This window comes from Sinocyclocheilus rhinocerous, unplaced genomic scaffold (assembly GCF_001515625.1).
Source record: "Sinocyclocheilus rhinocerous isolate Xijiao unplaced genomic scaffold, SAMN03320098_v1.1 scaffold984, whole genome shotgun sequence".
Taxonomy (NCBI): domain Eukaryota; kingdom Metazoa; phylum Chordata; class Actinopteri; order Cypriniformes; family Cyprinidae; genus Sinocyclocheilus; species Sinocyclocheilus rhinocerous.
In genome coordinates, this window is record NW_015643603.1 from 1,163,902 (window position 1) to 1,186,218 (window position 22,317).

At 38.0% G+C, this 22,317-nt stretch overlaps 1 protein-coding gene across 1 annotated transcript in view; it reads right to left on the reverse strand.

Annotated features, from left to right (window-relative positions):
- Nucleotides 1-298: 298 nt before the first annotated feature.
- LOC107757535 (ephrin-B1-like) overlaps nucleotides 299-22,317 on the reverse strand; it is a 34,170-nt gene continuing 12,151 nt past the window's right edge. The window contains exons 2-5 of the mRNA XM_016575044.1: nucleotides 17,275-17,552; nucleotides 3,392-3,484; nucleotides 2,871-3,020; nucleotides 299-1,178 (exon numbers count right to left, since the gene is read on the reverse strand). Coding sequence (XP_016430530.1) covers nucleotides 793-1,178; nucleotides 2,871-3,020; nucleotides 3,392-3,484; nucleotides 17,275-17,552 — 907 coding nt within the window. The 3' untranslated portion in view covers nucleotides 299-792. The remainder of the gene's footprint in view (nucleotides 1,179-2,870; nucleotides 3,021-3,391; nucleotides 3,485-17,274; nucleotides 17,553-22,317) is intronic.

A 22,317-nucleotide genomic window follows, 5' to 3' on the forward strand; every position in this document is an offset into this window, starting at 1 on the left:
ATGTGTGTTTTTCGGCTGAGAGGAGAGAGAATTTCAACTGAAACAATTCTCAAATGAACAAAAAGCAGACTAGGAGTTCTGGAAGGTCTGACACTGGTGTTTACATATTAAATTCCCTATTTCACTCACTCGCTTTTCCACCGAGAAGCTGTTTGTTACTGACCTGTGAACACCAAAGTGTGTATGAGTACGAGTGTGTGTTTTTGTTCAATTGCCTCTACAGCATGTAAAATGAATGAGTGTCTGGAGAGACGCAAGGAAATGAGAGGACATATTGAGTGTGTGAGGAAGAGAGCGGCATTCGTAAGAGTGTTTAAGACATTTTCTTTGAGCGAGACACTGCGAAAGCTGCAAGAATCAAGTTGATACTGATAAAAACGAAACACTGTGACGGATGAAAAAGACAAAAAACTAAGCGAGGAGTCGTAATGGTACAAAAAACACAAATGAGAGCTTCCTGCTTTGTGATGTCACTCTAGTGGCCCTCTGTGATTGGTTGTCGGCTGTTCTTCAGCAGTGAAGTCTGTGCCTGAGTGCCACGCAATTTGGAGAGGCTTTCTGCCGTTTCACACACATCGAGAGCGACAGGCACACACACATACACACAGTGTAGTGTTCGGAAAAGGGACGGAGGGAAGGAAATCTGAGAGGAATATCATCGACAGTCTTTTTCATTCCTCTTTTCCACTTCTCCCTCTCGCACACGGAGCAGACGGGGTTAGGTAATGAAAAAAAGATTCAGGATACCTTACAAAAACTAGTTCTTATTGCGGTTGCTTCGCCCTTGTTCTCTCAGACTTTGTAGTAGATATTGGCAGGGCTCTGGGGTGGCATTTCCTGCACTATGTAGACGGGGTGCCCATAGTCTCCGCTCACTTTTTCATAGTGCGGACAGTAGTTATTCTCTGATGTCCGCAGGGGGATGATGATGTCACTCGGTTCTGAGCCGGCCTGGGCAGCTCCTTTGGGTGTGGCCAGAGTGCTGAGTGACAGGGCAGTTCCGCCCCTGGGCTGCAAGTGTTTGCGGGTTCTCTTGCGAAGCTTGAGGAGCAAGACGATGAGGATGATGATGATGAGGAGGAAGATGACGCAGCCGGCTCCGATGGCAGCGAAGAGAGCCGGTTTAGAGCCGAAAATACCTTCCACCGAACCGGGACTGTTATCCTGGTTTCTCGTGTCTGAAAGGAAAAAAAGGACAACATTATGAGCGACGCACACTCGTTTTCTTTTCCATTGTGAACTATCAGTAAGAATGAGGTTAGCAACACATGCTCTCATTATCAGTGTTTAGAGTCGCTCTCTGTTTTCTGAGGCAAAGATAACTGACAATGGCTATAGAAAAAAACCTCTGAGTTTGTTAGCGTTGGCACTGAGCTACTTTTAAAGTAAATAAAACTGTTGCTGCATTTATTGTTGCGCTGCCAGCTGAAATAGCTACCGATGACTCCTGCAGCTAAATAGGCATTATGAATACACATTTTTGCTTGACAATAAAATCCATGTTGTCAAGTACATTTAACGGCAGTATGAAGCTAAACAACACACACCCAGATTGGAATAATTCTTTCAAACAGTAGTCCAGCAATGAACAATACTACCAGCAATGCTAGCAATGCAAAGTTCTAGCCGTGTTTATCAATGGCATACACTAAATTTAAGTCATCCAATAGTTGATTAGTGAGGTTGACTACCATTCAAAAGTTTAGAGGTCGGTAAGATTTTTTTTAAAGGTTTTAAAAGGCAGCCATTTACCCAGTCTTTAGTGTCACATGATCCCTCAGAAATCATGCTAATATACTGATTTGGTTCTCAAGAAACATTTCTTGCAATCATCAATGTTGAAAACAGTTGTGAAAACAAATTTAAAAAGAGATATTACTGACCCCAAACTTTGGAACGGTAGTGTAGTTCATATTTCAAAACTTTTTTTTGAAACTTTACTTTTGATGCATGTATTTCAATGGTGGTGCTTTAGCATGCTGACAGAGCTTGCACGGTAAAACACTAAAAAAAAGTTACAACTTTAAATTCATTGTTTTAAAGCAGCACATTTTTGTGTTGTGTGTCCCATCACAAGTGTTTTTAAGACAGTTGGTCTTAAGTTAAAATAGTCGCAATGAAATACAAGTAGCAACAAATACTCTTCCATATTGTGGTGTACATCCAAGTAAAAACAGATTATCAAAAAAGAAAAAATATAGGGCAGGAACTTGGTTTTATCCACCAATTGTTGATTGGATGGAGGCAGATCTGAATGTGAGCTTGAGGTCGATTGTAAGAAAGTGGCAGGGTTTAAGCAGACCAAATAATTAAAGAATGTCCAAATGGAATCAGGTGATGCCGAACCTATATTATACCAATTAGTCGACTAGTCGTTCATATAACCCACCGACTAGCTGGTTTTGAGAAGATGCAATAGCAGTTAATGCCAGTAATGCAGTTAATGTCAGTGTCTAATGTGTCCTCTCAGAGCAGAAGAATCTGACCTCAAGAATCTGTGCAGTGTGATCACTGCAGAGATGCAGCGCAAGTCGCTCTGTTCTTTCTTAATGATTCTGTCTCTCTGTTTCTCTCTTTCTTTCTCTCCTAATGAAGTTTAGACCTCCTGTAGGTGAATGGCTGCAAGGACGTGATAAAGACATGCTACATTAACTCCTGTCTCTCTCTTGCACACACGCAGCTGCCTGAGGGAGGCAGTAGCTCTGCATTGCTGCATTTCATACGCTGGCATTCTTAAAATTTACTGTGGTAGATCTTCGCTGCTGAACTCAGATCAGTTTGTCCTCTAAATATCCAATGTCATTTATAGGAAAACACCATCATCATCCCGAACCAGCTGCTGTAAACACAGATGATTTGTGTTTCCTCACCTCTGCCAGGCATTATGGATCCGTTCCCATCTGCGTCTCTGCTTCGGTCTCGGTCTATCTTGCGGGAAGGGCTGGTTGTGGGGTCCTTGATCTCATTGTCCCGGTCCCGGTCTGGGAGGTCCGTTAAATCTGGATCTGGTGCATTTGGATCTGTAACATACAATCACATACATAACAAATTAAGAACAAAAAACATTCAAGGAAATTAATTTCGGTACAGCATATGTTTGAATGTATTCGTTTAGATTTTGGTGTCAGGATCCTTTTATGTCTAACTAACCTGTTTCTGCTTATGAGTCAAAGTACAAAATCTAAGGGCAGAAACTATGTGTATTCTGTGTAAATGTAAATGAAGAAGTGTGTGAACGATATGAAGTAATGCTAACTTGGATAATGTTTAACTGCAATCTAAGTGGCAGTTAATGAGTCAGCTGACTTAATCATCCACCAAATGGGGCTTAAATTACTTTACCTTTGGACATGCTGAAGATAAAGAAGGTGTGTGTGTGTGTGTAACTCACCTTGGCCCACTTTCATGATGATCTTCATGGATCTCGTGCTACAAACCCCACCTTCTCTGTTTTCCAACCCTTCCTGTGTTCCATTAGAAGTTGCTGGAGAGAGAGAGAGAGAGAGAGAGAGAGAGAGAGAAAGAAAGAGAGGGGTTTTGTGATTGTCGTGGTGAATTAGGTTTAGATTTATAAGACTTTTGATTGGAGTTCTTGCTGTAAACCAAAGCAGGAAAAGGAAACCCTAATTTACCTCTATAAATCACACACGCAAAACACAAGCACATGCTTAATAAATCAGACATTGCAACCTAATATTACCTTAGAAACATCCAAAAACAAACTAACGTTTGTGTGTGTGTGTGTCTCAGAATATGGACAAGATGAAAAAAGCTCCAGTGTATTCTCCTGTTACTAGTCCCTATGATAGTAATCTGATCCCATGGGAATGCACAGACACACACGCACACACCGCCATGCTATTAGAAAAGCCATGTGTATGAATTTTCTTGCGTAGGCCCAGGAGCCTCAATGTTTCCTGCAGAATAATCCCTGTGAGTTTGAGTGATCGGAAACACAGACATACCTAAAAATATGCCACAATGTGCTAAGGGCCATGTTGCCAAGACATAGGTGTGAGAAAGTGAGTTTGCGCTGAATAGGAGACGCACACACATATATGTATATATATATAAAACACACAAACACACACTCCCATTATGTAGTTAAATTAACCGATATTGTCACAGCGGGTGATCCACCTTCATTCAATTTAACCCCCAATTACACCCACACAAGTTCACACGCACACACATACACACATTATTAGTTTCCATTAGTTCGTGCTCATTTAGAGGTGTGAGTGAGAAGTGCTAAGAATGCATGTGTGTATGTGTAAGCACTAATGAGGAACTATAGAACAGGTAAGATAAGAAAATATACTTATTCACAAAAACACACACGTTCATGGCCATCACACAGACTACGATGAGTCCTCACTAGATTTGAAATTTTAATTTGACATTTTTTCTAGAACTGTCAAACACAAGAAGATAATAATTAAGATAAAATTTAATTTGGAAGTTTTTCCTGTTGTCTTGCTAATCAAAGACAAAAGGTGCGTCCCATTTCACACACTAATGCATTTTCGTACACGCATGACATGAGGCGTAGCGCACTGGGAGTACTTGTTTTGCATACTTAAAAACAGCATTAGGTCCCCAGACTGCAACTAAAATCGTCAAAAATGCAAAAATGAAAAAATTCGGGCAATTTTAAATATAGTTTGTATCAGTCAAAAATTCCATTTTGTGTTAGTCAAAACGTACAAAAACATACATCTGAGCGAGCTGTGATATTGGTTCTGCAAACGAATGACTAATACACTGGTTGGTTTTAATGACTAAGTGATAACAGATCTTAAACTTGCTTGTAAGCAGACTGAATCTGAATCGCTGGTTCTGAGTGAATCGTTCAGAGCCATTACAGATATTGCAACTGACTCCCACACTAAACTGTTAATCATTTTCCAGTTCAGTCTGATTTGAAATGAACCATTAATTCAATATTTTTCATAACAGAGTTTTATAGATATTGGAACCATTATCAACACAATATTTGACAATATTTTTTTTCAAATAGGCAGAACTATTCTTAGGAAACAGTCTAGCATTTATATGGAGCAAACACAATAAGGATCACTTCAATGACAGCATCAGTATGACAGATTCTGCAATTTGGCAGCTAAACAGATCATTTGGCTCTTAAATATTTAAATATTCCCTAAAAATATTTGGCTCCCTTTTTTTTTTTTGTCTGGAGCCCAGCAAAAATTATACAATGCTGGTTTTCCCTTCCATTTTAACATTACCATCACTTGAAGAGCAAAGTCTTTTCTTTCTTCTAGTTATCATTGATTTGACAAGTATTGGCTTTATGAAACTTTATAGCGGCAGAATGAATCTGAGCTCAGAAAGAGAGACTCCAGTGATGGAGAAAGGCCAGGGCACTGTGCTTGTGAATGGCCCTTTGTGGGCGTGTATGGGGGAGGGGTGATGTGTGTGGTTGCTAGGAGCTGCTATGATGTCATGCAGATTGAGATGTATGGCAGTAGGCAGAGTGCCAGCCTCCTTACGGTAGCGCCATGCCAACCTGTCACCGTGCCAACCATGGAATAGCATCACACGGTGCTGCTCAACAGACGAACACACACACCCCATCCTGACTCCAGCACACACTCACTCCAGGCTAAAACACAACTCACATTCCAGACAGGCAGGGTAATCCTACCCTGTGTACTGTTAGCAAGGATGGATTTGCTATGAAGCATTTTTGCGGCCACATTCTGTTGTCACTACATCACTGCTGGATTTTAACTGGTCAGAACATTTCGTTCTTAATAGTTTCCTGCCCATGTGCAGAAAAAAAAAAAAAGGAAATTTGCTTTATGGATGGAATTAGACTCTTTATTTCTAGTCAGACTCATGTCGAACTAAATTTCAAGAAGAGCAAAATCATTACAGAGAACAAAGCAGGTATTTCTAAAAGTATATACCACAAACACACAAATCCCCAATGACCACGCTGGGAGATTAACATGATTTAGATTTAAAACAAGGTGTAAACACACATTAGAAAAATGTGAAGGGGCTGGGGATTTACCATCTGCCTCTATTTATGTGTGTGTGTGTGTGTGTGAGAGAGAGAGAGAGAGAGAGACAAAGAATGAAATATTCAGTCTTGTCACAATAAATAGTGTTGCCCCAGTTAGCATCTCTTATTGACTGACATATAGTGTGGGTGTGCTTTTTTTGAGTGTGTGTATCAGCATTTGTTCGTAGCTGTACGCTCATTCTTTTGCCACCATGGAGCCATCTCATGCCTGCCTCATATTTTATCAAACACACACACACACACACACACACATCTAGACTTGTACACAAGCACACACACAATCCCTGAAATGAAAAAACACAACCAAAACAGTATTATTACAGTATTTTGGGGGCAGTATTTTCAGCTCACAGCTTTGCAATGATGTTACAAATATATAGTGAAAGATAAATATATAGTCTAATTAAATGGTCATTTCGAGTAAATTTGTGTAAATAATGCAATTTAATGAAAATTATATATAAAATGATAAAATATGTTATGGCTTTCAGTTACCCTGTTCTGTAGATACTGACAACTAGTAGTACATTTTAATAATTGTAATAATAAATAATCATTTTATTTGTTTAGCACTTTTCATAACTAAAATGCAACTCAAAATGATTCAAATGAATTACATAAAAATACACAAAAATTAAAATAGAAATATATATTAATTAAACACATATTAAAAGTTAAAATAATAATAGAATAAGACAAATAAAACCAGTAACAAGCAACAAGAAATTAAATTGAATGTGCTAAAATAAATAATGATGATCATTTCTTCTAGTCTCTTAAGTCATTGTATGGAATTGTAGCATTGTTGTTAATAAAAAAAACTACAAATACTACTACTACTAATAATAATAATATTTGGAAAATTATAGTCATATTATGGAAATCTCTTATTCTAGTCTCTTAAGTCCCTGTATGAAATTGTATTTTTATTATAATTAATAATAATAATAATTCAATACAGTAGCTTAAGAGACTTGGGAAATTATAGTCATACTATGAACATTCCTTTTTCCCCAAATATTAAAGACTCTAACATCAAGGACTGAAGAACAGTTCCGTTTCAAAGCAAGCGTTGAATATTCAGCTGCATGGCTCAGGTTTTTGTACCATATTTTCGAGTATGATCATGCAGCTGTTAAATCAACATGACAGGCCCTGATTGAGCTGAAGTTCTCCCATCACGTCTCACAGAATGAGAGAATCCAAACCTCAATGAACACACTTCAAATGTTCACAACCACAGCTGAGTCAGGCTTTCGAAACAAATATTTTTGACAACTGCAACATTTTATGTTTCAGTCGGCAGAGCCCAGTGCTGTTTCCCTCGAGTCTCTGACTGATGAGTAACTGAAACAAAGAGCAGAAGGAAAAGACGCTTCGCTGAGTGAGTTAGCCACAATAGCCAACAGCTCCGGTCTGAGCCTTCAGGGAAAAGACCACTGTAGTCGCAGAAAGATCTGAAAAACAGCTTTGCGGGAGACAGACAAACGAGGTATAATGTAGCTGCTAAAGGTTTTCGATCTTTCAGTGGGTGAGCATGTGTGTTTGTCTGTGAGATTTGGGTCAGTGTTCATTCTAATGCAGTCGACATAACACAGAGTGCCAGTGACAGGTCACTCCAGCACGCACGCACACACACACACACACACACACACACACAAACAACTCATCAGATCAGGCACAGCTAGATTAGATCTTCTTTTGCTTCCAGAAGCTCATCCAATCAGATCGCTGCACTGGTCCAGCAGTCGCATAACGGCCAACCTTTAAATCTGCAGGACGAGCAGCTCAATGGGAGTGAGTGTGTGTGTGTTTGTGTGTGTGTGTTGTGGAAGAAAATTAAAATGCAATAACCATCCAGCCTTACCGACTTCCCTGTAATTCTACATCCAAGTACAGACAGAAGAACCTAACGTAAATACCAAAAACTTAGATTTGTCTTCACTGCCAACAGGTTCAGAGCGAGTGTGTTTGTCATAATGGTGTGTGTGTGTGTTTTAGTGGTGATTGTTTGTTAACTTCAACAAAGCTTATATTGTTCCAGTAGAAAATCCTTCAAAATGAACCAACACGAAGGGAGGAATGAAACAAGAGGAGGCTCAGCCTGCTGTTTCTCTCTCTCTCTTTCTCTATGGATCACTGGACTGATGGAATTCAACACTTCTATCATTTAACCACTCACTCCTTTCTTGCAGTTTGTTTCTTTTTTCTCCATTCTTCCTGTTTGTTTTTGTTTGATTATTTCTTTCTGTTTCTTTATTCCCCTTTCTTTGCTTCTTCCTTTGAATTTCTTGGTTTTCTTCCTTCCTGTTTCTTCTTGCCCTTCTTTCTTTCTTTCTTTCTTCTCTTTTTTGGCTATATTTCTGTTTCTTTCCTCTTCTTTTTCTTCTTTCTTCCATCCTTCCTTTATTTCATCATTCCTTCATTGTTTCTTTCTTCACGTTTCTTTGTTTCCTCCTTTTCGCTTTCTTTCTTTCCTTCTGTCTTTCTTTAGTAAACACTACCACCCATTCTCTCAAATTACCTTTAAAAGTGAAGAAAATGACCAGCACATTCTGTTACTGATCGTAGATGGCTATCTGTGTTCTCGCAAATTAGGCCATTTCAAAACAACAGCACAGGCCATTATGACTATTATATTCAGACCATATTAAAAGCATTTCTAGGTAAAGTGTTTTGTGATTAATGAAGCAGAGGGGAAAGCAGAGTATGTGTGTGTTCTCAACGGCAGTAATCCAGATCTCCCAGAATTCAACATGTACAGGAGCACGTTTCATTCAGATCCTAACCTTGAAGACCTGCATGCCCTTGCCATATTTTAACCTGTGCGTGTTAGAGAGAGAACAGACACGGAGCACAATGGGAATGTAATTAAACGTCAATTAGTCTCTGTTCTGATGTCTCTCTAACACACACACAAGACAAACACTCATTACGTGCATTAGTTCCATGGGTAGTGTGACCCATCATGCATCACTGACCTTCATTGCCTACTGGGACATCCACATGGGCATCACTACAGCAACAGTGACCATTACTACAGCAACCACCTCCATACACAGTGATCGCAAGACAGAATGACACACACACACAGCAGGAATCTTGCTTGGTTTGGTGCACCTGGTGCTCGACGTCCCATAAGACAAAGAAAGATGAACTCCCTGTCTTATAATGCTTTCTTTCTCTGTCTCTTTCCTTCTCTCTCTTATTCGCTTGTGTCTCAAAGGGGAGAAAAAGTTGTTTAGCTGACTATGTCTTTTTGTACTAGTACTTGCAAAGAGGTCAGATATACCACAAACACAGAACTGAAAATTCAGCCAATGTTTGTCTGCAAAGCACAACAGATTCGCAGTGTGTGTTTGTGTCTCACTCTTGTGTATGAAGTATTCAGAAACCGTGTTTACAATAAGTGCTCACTATGATTTAAAAAAGGCAGTTTATTATTCAGTTGACCTCACAGTTGCACGTCAACAATGCCTATTCAGAGTTCAGAATCTCGGTCACAGTGAGGTAACACACAGGAAGCAGGATAGATACTATTATTCCAAACACCAGAATAACTAATGATAAGAGTAAAATGTTGGAAAGTCTGCCAAACCTTGTGCTATTCCTGGCTGCGTGCTACACCCGCCACTCTGCATATCCTTCAGAAGATCCCAGTGTTAAAAATGGGCACCTGAAGTTCTGTAAAAATTATAAGGAAAAAAAAAAACCCACTATATTGGACTAAAAGCAACCCAGCAGCTTGCAAAGTAGATGTTTACACAGGAGTCTTAAGGACACATCAGCAAAAAAATAAATAAATAATCAAAACATGGAAAAATAAAAAAAGAAGATAATTTAATAACATGAAAAAACATTAAAAAAAAACAAACATTTAAAGTGAACCTCAAGAAAAGAAAAGAAGTAAATATATGAATAAACTTGAAAAACTTTCCATTTGCTTGTTTGCATGTTGCTTTAAGGCAACACTGCAACAATGGAAATAAATTAATCAAACATATTTTAAAGATTAAAATCATTAAATGCTATTTGTTCATATAAAAATTGAGTCACTATCAAATTTGTTCATGTCAGTCAAAATACTAAAATAACTAAAAACACAAAACAGAACAATACTATTAAACAATTTTACTGCAATAAACATGAGTGGAACCATGTAAAATAACTAAATATTTACAAAATATTATATTTAAAATATACTTCATACTTTTGCTTGTAATAGTGGGTTAAAATTTTCAGAGAGCTGAAGATATATCAGGCTGACTGAATATTGGATTGCTATTCAATAGCCATTTGCAATAGGAGCCAAATTCTTCTCACATTACAAAGTGGCTTAAACCAACCGTTTACTCTTAGTTTTTGTGCATGTTAAAGGGGTAGTTTAAATCAGGCATCTAACACACACATACACACACAGCTCGATGTGATATTTGACCTCTCTCACCCCACAGCGACCACAGTGAAATGAAGCCACTCATTTTCATACTTCAGCTGTGGCCTGAGAGACAGTTATGGTGAGAGGTTACACAAAGACCCACACACACACATACAACACACACACACACACACTCATCATTCTGGTGCAGCGGTTTGGTCAGAATTACTTCAAAGCTGGACTGTCTGAAATCAGAATCATATGTTGCTGACACAGCCTTAACACAAAAATACACACAAAACCGAACACATACTTGCTCACACACACACACACACACACACACACACACTCGACACAGTCACACAGAAGAGAAGCTGACCCTAAACAACCCTTAATTTAGCCCTTTTTAACTCCCTTAATCCTGAAAACATTGCATAAACCATTAGAGCCTTTCTAGCAGCCACATACTCCTCCTCATTTGGTCATTATGTGCATTTCATGCAGTGATAATCACAAAATCTTGTGACTGCTCACCATTTTTTCACTTTCCATTCCTCCCTTTTTTCTCTTTCCATCATTTTTAGCGCTCCCTTGACTGTATGACGGTACTGTTTCCATTGTCATGCTTTTCAAATCAACTTCTCAAACACATGTACATGCACACACATCTTTTTTGACAATTTGATATCTTTCAGCAAGATTCGTTTATGGAGCTAAAATTTTGATGAATGAGTTAATGGCTGGTGGTTTGGTTTCTAAATCAATAAAAAAAGAAATGGCAGGGTTAGAGCTGATCTCTGTCAAAGTAAATATCACAATCAGGTCACTAAAATGCAGAAATGCTTCTAAAGACGATGTCTCAATTATAAGAGCTCAAATCACTCTCATCCAACAGGTTCTGAATGAAACCCGCACTCACACAATGACCCAGGATTCATTTCAAACCTGTACTGCTTCATGACTCCACACAAGAGTGACATGATCAGCCCAATGTCTTGCTGGAACACATACTGGAATTAAATCAGGCCATAAAAGACAGTGAATTCTCAGAATCTCTCTTCACAATTAGAAACAGACACAGAATCTGACCAAGCACAGACTTACTGACCCCAGTCCAGACATAAAAAAATACCCAAACAATAAAAACGCGCATAGCTTAACGCATGAATGACAGCGATGTCAAAAGGACTGCATATTTTTGTATGCCTAAATGAATTTGATTACAAAAGAACCTATAAAATAAGAAATACGTTTTATTTTATTATTTTTTTAAATCAGTATTTTTATCTTGTTTTCCAAATGATATCTAAACGTCCTGGAAACAAACATACTTAAATAATACAGGTTTGGTAATATTTGTTGTGAAATAGAAATTGTGACTCTAATGTGTTTATATCAACACTAAGAATTCTAAAGTAATATTTAAAAAAAATAAATAAATAAGTATACTAATAAAAATGTTTACTGTGGTAAACATTAGTATAACAGACATTACATGACAGAATCTGAAAACAAAAATATTTCAGAATATTGGAGAATCTTTTCAACCTTAAGCATAAACAATTGTGTTAGATTTATGCTTATGTGAGATTTATTTAAAAATGCCAATGGGGTAAAGGGAAATAAAATTAATGCAAGATGCATTCTCTGAAAATGAGGATTATAAATTTACACACTTTTTGTTAATTTAATGTTGTTTAAAGGATGGTTAGATATTTCTACTGGAAAACAAGACAAAAATACCAATCAAAAATAATTATTTTAGTGCATAGCACAACGTGTCTGGAGCACTTGAGCTAACTGTTGCGGCACAGCTCGATGGGAGAAAGTTAAAATGTATGGCTTGGAGGCTGAGACAGAGAGACGGGAGAGCAGACCCGGCCTGGTTCAAAGAACTTCTGCAGACAGACTGGAGACGATTTGACAAATAGTTACATGGATAAAGGAAAAGAGCGAGGAACACTCGACACAGAGAAGCTGACCCTAAACAACCCTTAATTTAGCCCTTTTTAACTCCCTTAATCCTGAAAACATTGCATAAACCATTAGAGCCTTTCTAGCAGCCACATACTCCTCCTCATTTGGTCATTATGTGCATTTCATGCAGTGATAATCACAAAATCTTGTGACTGCTCACCATTTTTTCACTTTCCATTCCTCCCTTTTTTCTCTTTCCATCATTTTTAGCGCTCCCTTGACTGTATGACGGTACTGTTTCCATTGTCATGCTTTTCAAATCAACTTCTCAAACACACATACACACACACACATCTTTTTTTGACAGTTTGATATCTTTCAGCAAGATGCGTTTATGGAGCTAAAATTTTGATGAATGAATAAATGGCTGGTGGCTTGGTTTCTAAATAAAAAAAAAAGCTAGTTAGAGCTGATCACTGTCAAAGTAAATATCACAACCAAGTGGCTAAAATGCAGAAATCCTTTAGAAATGCTTCTAAAGTTGGTGACTGAATCATGAGAGCTCAAATCACTCTCATTCAACAGGTTCTGAATTAAACCTGCACTCAAACAATGACCCAGGATCCATTTCAAACCTGTACTGCTTCATGACTCCACACAAGAGTGACACGTTCAGCCCAATGTCTTTCTGGAACACATACTGTAATTAAATCAGGTCATAAAAGCCAGTGAATTCTCAGAATCTCTCTTCACAATTAGAAACAGACACAGAATCTGACCAAGCACAGACTTACTGACCCCAGTCTAGACATAGAAAAATACCCAAACAATAAAAACACACATAGCTTAACGCATGAATGATAGCGATGTCAAAAGGACTGCGTATTTATTTTTGTATTTATGTCTAAATTAATTTGATTACAAAAGAACCTATAAAATAATAACTTTTTTTTAAATCAGTATTTTTATCTTGTTTTCCAAAAGAAATCTAAACATCCTGGAAACAAAAATACTTAAAACTGGTTTGGTTTATTGCAAAAAGGAAATTGTGAATCTAATTTTTTCCACATCAACTCTAAGAATCCTAAAATACTATTTAAAAAAAAAAAACAGTAAAGAACAATGCTAATAAACAATTTTTACAATGGTACATTAACATTTAACATTAGTGTAACATACATTACATGACAGAATCTGAAAACAAAAATTATTGAGAATACTAGAGATTTGAGAAGCATTTCTGTAAGTTTTAAAGAGATTAATTTTAAAGTTTTTTTTTTTTTTTTATGGCTACTTGTTTTTTAAGTTTAAACTAATTTTGTTAGATTTATGCCTATGTGAGATTTATTTTAAAAATGCCAGTGGGTTAAGGGAAATAAAATCAATGCAAAATATATCGTCTGAAAACAAGTATTATAACTACACATACTTTTGTTCATTTATGTTGTTTAAAGGATGTTTAAATATTTTTTTACTGGAAAACAAAACAAGAATACCGATTAAAAATAATTATTTCAGTGCACAGCACAACATGTCTGGAGCACTTGAGCTAACTGTTGCGGCACAGCTCGACGGGAGAAGTTAACATGTATGGCTGGGAGGGAGGCTGAGACAGAGAGACGGGACAGCAGACCCGGCCTGGTTCAAAGAACCTCTGCAGACAGACTGGAGACTATTTGACAAATAGTTACACGGATAAAGGAATAGAGCGAGGAGATTTGAGTCACTGGATTGGCCTCTGGAGCCAATGTGCTGAACCTCTGTAGGGACTACATGGTCTACATATTGATTTGAGTATCCTGGGACATGTGCAGCCTTCTAGATGAACCAATCATTCAAAAGAATTCAATCTCTGAGTTTAGATTTAAACTATAACATGTCCTGAAAGATAGTGTGAATTAATATTATGTAAATTGAAATTACAGATGAAATGGAGGGTACTGAAGACAGAAACAAAGAGCTTGACAGTTCTTTCCAAAAAATGGATTTAAGGGGCCTTTTTAGGGTACGACATGGGTGGCACGACGACATGGTGAGTGTTAAGCTCAGCAGGAATAGGAAACATAGTCAGCATCACAGAAATCAACATACTGAGGGTACAGGAAAGGCACAGAGGTTGAGAGAAAGAAACTCGACACCAAGCTGAAAGAGGCAAATATAGTGACAGGAGAAACAGCAGATTCTCGTGGATGGATAAAAAGCACCTGGAGTGACACTGTAGCAACTGAAAAAGCCTGACAGACATGCTCAAGGCGGGTGGGCAGAGTGTCAGTATAAGTGAGGTCTGCAGCAGCATGTATCTGCTCAGACACAATCAGAACAAGCTAAATGGTAGCTATTCATTATCAAACCACACAACATTTCATTAGCATAGAGTGCTAACAAAACTATCATAAATGTAATAATTAAAACACGCCATAAACTTTAACCACAAGTAATGGCAAGACAGACGAATTGGGTTGAAAGATCTTGCTTACATTTAACACACACAAGGGGAGTTTTATATTAAAAAGCATCTATACTGATGCCAAACTACAATCAGTTCAGGGACTCACTGCTACATTTACATGCAACCAAATAATCCGTTTGTAATGGGGTTGACGGCTCAGTCGGACTAAAAAGCCTTCATGTAAACACCTTAATCGATCCGATTGAGCTCGATCGGAATGAAATTTCGATCAGATTGAAGGGGGTGGTTTATTCCTTTTCTAATACGATTGAGAGTGCATGTAAACACTCGATCTGATTGAACCCCGAAACTGAAAGGACTGCGCATGTGCAATGACGCAGAAATAGCGTAATGACGTATGACGCGCGGAACGTGCTGAATTTCTGACCATTACCGCACGCTCCCATCCGCTCCCGCAAACATTGTAATATTGTATATAATTTTCACGCATCAGGGCACCGCTATCAATATGTGGGGATTTAAATCCCCTTTGAATGAGCGCTCGCAGTCGTAGTTCACTTTCACTTTCAATTTCGCGATCGCGCGCGCACTGTGTAAAGGGAGCACATCCTACGATAAAAGATATTTGTCAATGAGCTCAGGATCTGTTGAGGAGCAAATCCTCCAACATCTTGTCAGTTATCTCTCCTTACTTTTGACCCGTGATTAGTCAAATCTGACTTCTGCAGCTCGTGTTGGATGCAGGGTTGTTGTTGTTTTTTTCCACGAAATTGGGCTGCTTTTAAAAAAAAAAAATCTATTCCGATTTGAAGCTTGTGACATATAAACGCGCACATCAACCCGATCACTTTATTTAGCGTTCATGTAAAGACTACATTCAGATTTATCAATCGGAATGAATTCAGTCCGATTGAACCAAAAATCGTGCATGTAAACGTAGCAATATGTATGTAAACAAGGTAAATGTGACATACCAATAGCGCACATTGTCGAAACGCTACTCGAGAGGCTTTTCTGAGGAGCGAACGGATGCGTGTGAAACTGTCACGCTCTAAAGTCTCTCGCTGAGTTATTAACTCAGAATGACCAGACAGCAAAAACCACTGAACCCAGAACACAAACACATTTCAGCAAAATTATTTTAACCAGACTCATCCTGTTTACCAGAGCAAGATAAAGGAACTGGTTGCTAGGGAGTCTGTGTGCATGTGTGTGCGTGTGTGTGTGAGTGTTTTACTGGATCTAATATCAGCCCTGCTGCTTGCTGGGGGTAGTTGTGGTGATGGGTCAGTAGAGGTGAAGTGGATTATGGGACATGTCTGGGCATCATGGCCAAGAGACCAAAAACTCAGTGAGGCACGACAACCAATGAGACATGCCTGACTGAAAGTGTCTCTCCCTCCCACCATCCTTGGGGAAAGAGTTAAAAAAAGACAGCGGGGTAAAGGGGGTGGATACACTGAGCCATAGAGAAAAGGAGACAGAAAGAACGTGTTACATTTACCATGCTGTTCCCTGCTGTTTTTATCTCATATGCTAAGGATTTAGCATGCATTTATGCTGAACGTGTTATAAATCTTTAATTCTGAATGAATGATTAATCAGCTCTTCAGTACAACTGTTGCATGCTGTTTGTGGCTGGAAAATCATCCCTCACTGAAAACCTCTTTCACAAAAGCTTGACTGTGCCATTTACAGATTTACACAAACATATTACCATTACTATGGAAGCCTCTTCCTGCCTTTCTGACTTTATTTGTCATAACCGTGGCTTTATTTCTCGTAAATGCGACTTCATTTCCCACAAATTGCAACTTTGTGTTACAATGTGACTTTATTTCTTATTTTAAACGGTATCTCTCATTTTAAGCATTAGTTCAATTACCCGTTTTATTTTTTACTCAAAGGCAGAAACTGGCTTCCATATCTCTCTCTCTCTCACACACACACACATTTTCTATTGATAATGATATTTTCTATTCCTTAACCATACCCCAAATCATCACATAGTCTGTGGTTTAAATTAAAAAACAATGTGGAACTTTGGCTGGTCCCCATAATGTCATTTCTGGCTTTACTATTCTTTTGGGGACATTTGGACCACATAATATAGGCAAAACCTGACCCAAACACACATTTAGCAAGCTATCTAAAATGGGACTTCTCATGAACTTCTATTGTATCTAAAATAATCTTTTTCCGACTACACTAGATTAACGCTAATTTGTATAGTACAACTTTAGGGATTTTTAGTAGTAAATCAAATGTGTAAAATTGTACGTTCGGGAGTACAACAGGTTGTCACTGGGGCAGTACCCTCAAAAGGACCTCTTTGTACCTTATTTAACCCTAAAACCTTAAGGGTATATACTGCTTTAGGGGGTAAGGGTACCTTTTAAGGGTACTGCAATATTACAATTAAACAGTACTACAATTTTTGCAAATATGTTATGATAGTGAAAAATGTGTCCCCAAAAGAAGTTGTTAGATAGCTACAGAAAAGCTGGAGTTACTTACAGGTGATGTAATAGTTTGCCATGCGTCTGAATTCAAGTCCCATGTAGTTTGGACTGAACTCCTGGAACTTGATGGTGAATTTGATGTCTTTCTCTGGTTTGTTGCAGGTCACCAGCACATTGGGGTCCAGTATGGTGCTGCAGGACTCGGCCTGCTCTTTCTTCACCAGGTAGAGTTTATAAAACTCATACGGTCTTCCCATGTCCCCTTTGGGGCAGATAATGTCCAGTTTGTCACCGATTTCCGGGTAGATCACCAAGCCCTTCCCAGACACAAACCTGCAACACAAAGCATACAAGGTTACAATAAATCACAAACACATTTATACAATCCTCTCCAATACTGATTCTCGGTAGAATCTGCATCTCTGTGGACCCCACGATCGTGAGAGGAAAAACATAGGGTTCAAATAGCCCTCCAGACTGCCAAGATCCTCCACAAAATGCTCCAGAGGGACTATCGCAGGTTCCTTTTTTCTTTTAATAACACATTTCAAAATATGAAACAATTTCAAATATTAAAGAAAGAGAGCAACAAGAGAGCAGAGTCAGAAATGAGCTGGACAGAGATGGAGCTGTATCTGCTGACTATGATTTATTGGACAGGGAAAGTGAAGCATCTCATTTAATTTATTAGAGTTAATAATTTATTGTTCATCATGTGTTGATCCACACTCAGGGAGTATATGATTCATTCTCAGACTTTAGAATGTGTGTGCGCACACATCAATATGTGTCTATATGGGGAGATGATTGCCACACAGTCTTTACACATTTTACTGCTAACCGCACATGAACACACAAAAGAACAAATACAAACACGCAGACACAGACATGCCCTAAAACTACAGAGACATACACACAGACATAACCACACATACACATGAAAATCCCCTAGAACTACAAACAACATATGAACAGACAAAAAGACACACACACACCCTTTAATCAAAAAGACATGAACACGTACTAAATAATGGCGAGTAAATATACAAAGCCTTTAAATAAAAAACACATCAGTGGAGTGCAGGAGAACTTGCATTTCCCTGATATATGGTCCTGATCAAACTCAAATATTGTCTCTGTATAATGTAATTCTGCTGGTTATTTCTGCTCTCATGCACACGCTCCTCGCTGCAGGCTGTTCGCTGGTTTAACACACATAAGAGCTTACAAAACATCTTCACAGATGGGTTAACAACAAAAACCTTTTAGTGGGGCACAGACTTGCGTCTATTATACAAAACATGCTGTAAGTGCATTCACGTGCATATGTCTGTGTCTGGGGTGTGTACAGGATTGTGAAATCTAATTATGACTGAGTGATTACAGCCAACGAGAAGCACAATTATGTTCTCAATGAGAAGAAGGGAAACAATGCGAACAGACAGACTCAAATAAACAAGAACACAAACACACACACTGCAGTTATGATAGCTTACAGTTCTCTCATTGAAAAGAGTAGAGACGAAACGCATCAATAACTAAAAAAAAAAAGTCAATTAAAAACAAACCAAAGCAAACAGTAAGTGGCATGTAAATTCAGGAATTTCAGAAAAAGCAATTAACATGTCAGTGGAGATGCACAATATATCTGTACCTTATCAGCTATCGACCAACATTAGAGATATTTTCATTTATAGGTAAAGTTTATATACATATACACACACACAACCACCATTCAAAAGTTTTAGGTCAGCAAATTTCAAATAAATGATTTTTTAATTTTCTATTCATCAAAGAATGTTAATTTTACATTTTAAATTATATTATTACTGTTTTTACTGTATTTCTGTCAAATACATGCACCTGTGGTGAGCATAAGAGACTTAATTCAAAAACATTAAAAAAAATCTTACCCCAAACTTTTGATCTGTCATGTATATTGAAAATAAAACACTAAAAACCAATGAAAAAAGATTTTATTTTTATATTCTTTTTATTATTATAGATGCAGTGGACCATGCCAGTAAGACTGGACTTGACACCAAACTGAGTTTAGCAAGACCCAATAATGATCATCTGGACTGGCATATTAAATCGTGACATAGATACACAATGTTTATCATATTGTGAGGTAGCAGGTAGGGCTGAACGATTAATTGCATTTGCGATAATATCGCGATATGAAATAACGCGATTTTTCAATCGCAGAGGCTGCGATTACAAGGTCACGTGACACGCGAGAGTAAAGAGGGGTTTGTGCAACACTGTAAATATATTTACCTTTTTTTTTTTTTTTCATTAAACCTGCTGAGATACAAGGAGCGTGTGCTGAAATTCTCACTCAGTTCCACGCGCATGTCCGGGAAACTCATGAATATTCATGTGTGCTCCGCCCACTGAACCAGAAAATCTCGGAGCAGGTGATACCCAGCTCAGAGATGAATGAATTTTAATGTTGTAGCACTTCATAAAAGCAGATATCTGAGGAGTTGATGTGCAGAACTAGAGAATATCTGTGTGTGCGTGAGAGAATAAGAGATTTGCATGACTTAAGGAGTTTTTGCAGGGTTAAACTCTTTGTGTGACATTTGCCTCCTCTGTCTGCGGCCTCTTCTCTGTTCTTGTCTATCCCTTTCTTTTATACGTCTGTTTCTAGATCTCTTTTTATCCCTCTCTTTTTTCCCCATCAATGAAGATGTCAAACTCGTGCCCTTCCTCTGACGGCCGGCTATGACTGAACAAATCAGAAACAGAAAGAGAAAGCGAGCGAGGAGGAGGAGGAATCTGACCTCCTCAACTCTGAAGAAAAGACTTCATCACTTCCTGTCAAATCAGCAGCTGCTTCAGACGAAGAATTTCAGAAGCTGGACCTGAGAGGGATTGTTTGCGAATGTGTGTGTGTTGGAAGCTCAAAGCGGTTCAATAACAGGCAGTGCACTCCCTAAAACACACAGGGCTGATTCTGAGAAGATCTCACCAGCAAATTTAGAATCATTTAGGCAACCCTTCCTTTACAGGAAGTAAAGGAGTTTGTGTGCGCTTGTGTGTGTGAATGCGCCATGTTTTTGTGTTGTGTGTCTTGGATAGGTCAAACAATAAGTGTTACATTTTTGTCTTCAATTAACGCGTGTTTACTTAGGTAACACTATGAAACTTTTAAATATAAACATACATAACTAATTATCATTATTAAAAATTATGGAACTTTAACTTTACGACTAAGTAACTGCAGTAACAACCATTATATAATCCATAACAGGATTATATGACATAATTATGTAGTAATACTAAATTATTAAAATATAATAAAATGTAATCATTCTAAATAATATTATTAATTAAATTTACTCTTAAGTGTTTTACTCTGTTTAATTAATGTAAATATAAAAAATAAAATATATTAAAATTAATATTTAAGGAACTAAGTCAGAAGAATAACAAAGTTCTAGAGAGACAGAAATAATAAACAAACACCATTTCCTGCTAAAAATTGAATTAAATCAGTAGCACATTAGAGAGTGGGGGAGATGTCTTAATTCAAATTGTAAATGTAATTATCCACACATACACTTCAGTTTCTGTTCACTGTGTGAAACAGAGTTAGACCCACAAGCTTGCACACACACACACACACACACTCAATAAGAGGCCTCCTCGCTTTTTAAACAAGTGAACACGGGATTAAACCAAGACTGAATGGCACCAATTAAATACTGAATACAGCAGCCATGCAAATCAGCACACACACACACACACACACACACACACTTCAGTTTCTGTGCACTGTGTGAAACAGAGTTAGACCCACAAGCTTGCACACACACACACACACACACTCAATAAGAGGCCTCCTCGCTTTTTAAACAAGTGAACACGGGATTAGACCAGGACTGAATGGCACCAATTAAATACTGAATACAGCAGCCATGCAAATCAGTCTCATTCAAGAGGGGGAGAGAGAGAGAGAGACATAGACACAGACACCTCTTAACACACAAGCGACTACATTCTGAGAAGGGGCCGTAATCACATGTCTTGGCATTAAGTCTAACCTCCACAATGGACCAACAACGGCAACTCGTATATACACAATACGCATACCTTATTTTAAAGTTTAAAGACTGGAATGTTCAGTTTTATTTTTGGTGTGTAACATAGAGTGGAAAATGTAGTCACCTATCTCTCATTAAACAGACACACACACACACTCAGCGTGGAGATGCTGGGTGTATGTATAGAGTGTGGTAGTCATGTGATTGTCCACTCTCAAGGCAGAGCTCCTACAAGTGGCTCTTTGTCTGCGAGAGAGAGAAAGAGAGAGAGAGAGCACGACAGCTTACACATATCCCACTCACAATAACAACTGCACACAAACTCACACACTCAAAAAACACACAGAGCCTTGGGCATCTTGTTGAGAATGAGAGAAATGAGTGAATGGAGTCTAAGAGAGATGAGGAATCTCCATAGCAGAGCCCCCCATCCTCATTAATTCTCTCTCTCTCACACTCACACACACACTTTGGATAAACTTTTTGCATTTTTAGAATTAAGAAAAAACACATTTACTTAATCTATATAGCCTACTGTTCTTTTTTAACAATTTGAGGTTAACCTACCACAAAAAAAAAAAAAAAAAGATTAATTTTACTTTCTGATTTATTTAAAGGGGTCATATGATGCTGCTAAAAAGAACATTATTTTGTGTATTTGGTGTAATGAAATGTGTTTATGCGGTCTTTACTTATTTTATGAATGTTTTTTACTTTAACACAGCTAAAAGTTTAATTGAAGGTTCATATCCTGCATGAAATCCTAATCTAAATATATATGCTAATCCTTTTATATCCTATCTGATAGAGAAACAATGCAAGCAAAGGGGATTTTTGGGATTTTTAGTCAACAGGCAATCGTGCACCAGGTTTGTATAAGTCTGCCTTGGAGGAATATGATAACTCTCCATCACACAATCAGACAAAAGTACATTCTTTCACTGGATTCATTTCCTGCTCTCCTCCTCAATGTCTTTAGCTGCTGTTTTTCACTCATATTACTTTCACCAGTTCAAAGAGGCTAGAGGTTAGAGGTCAAGCTAAAC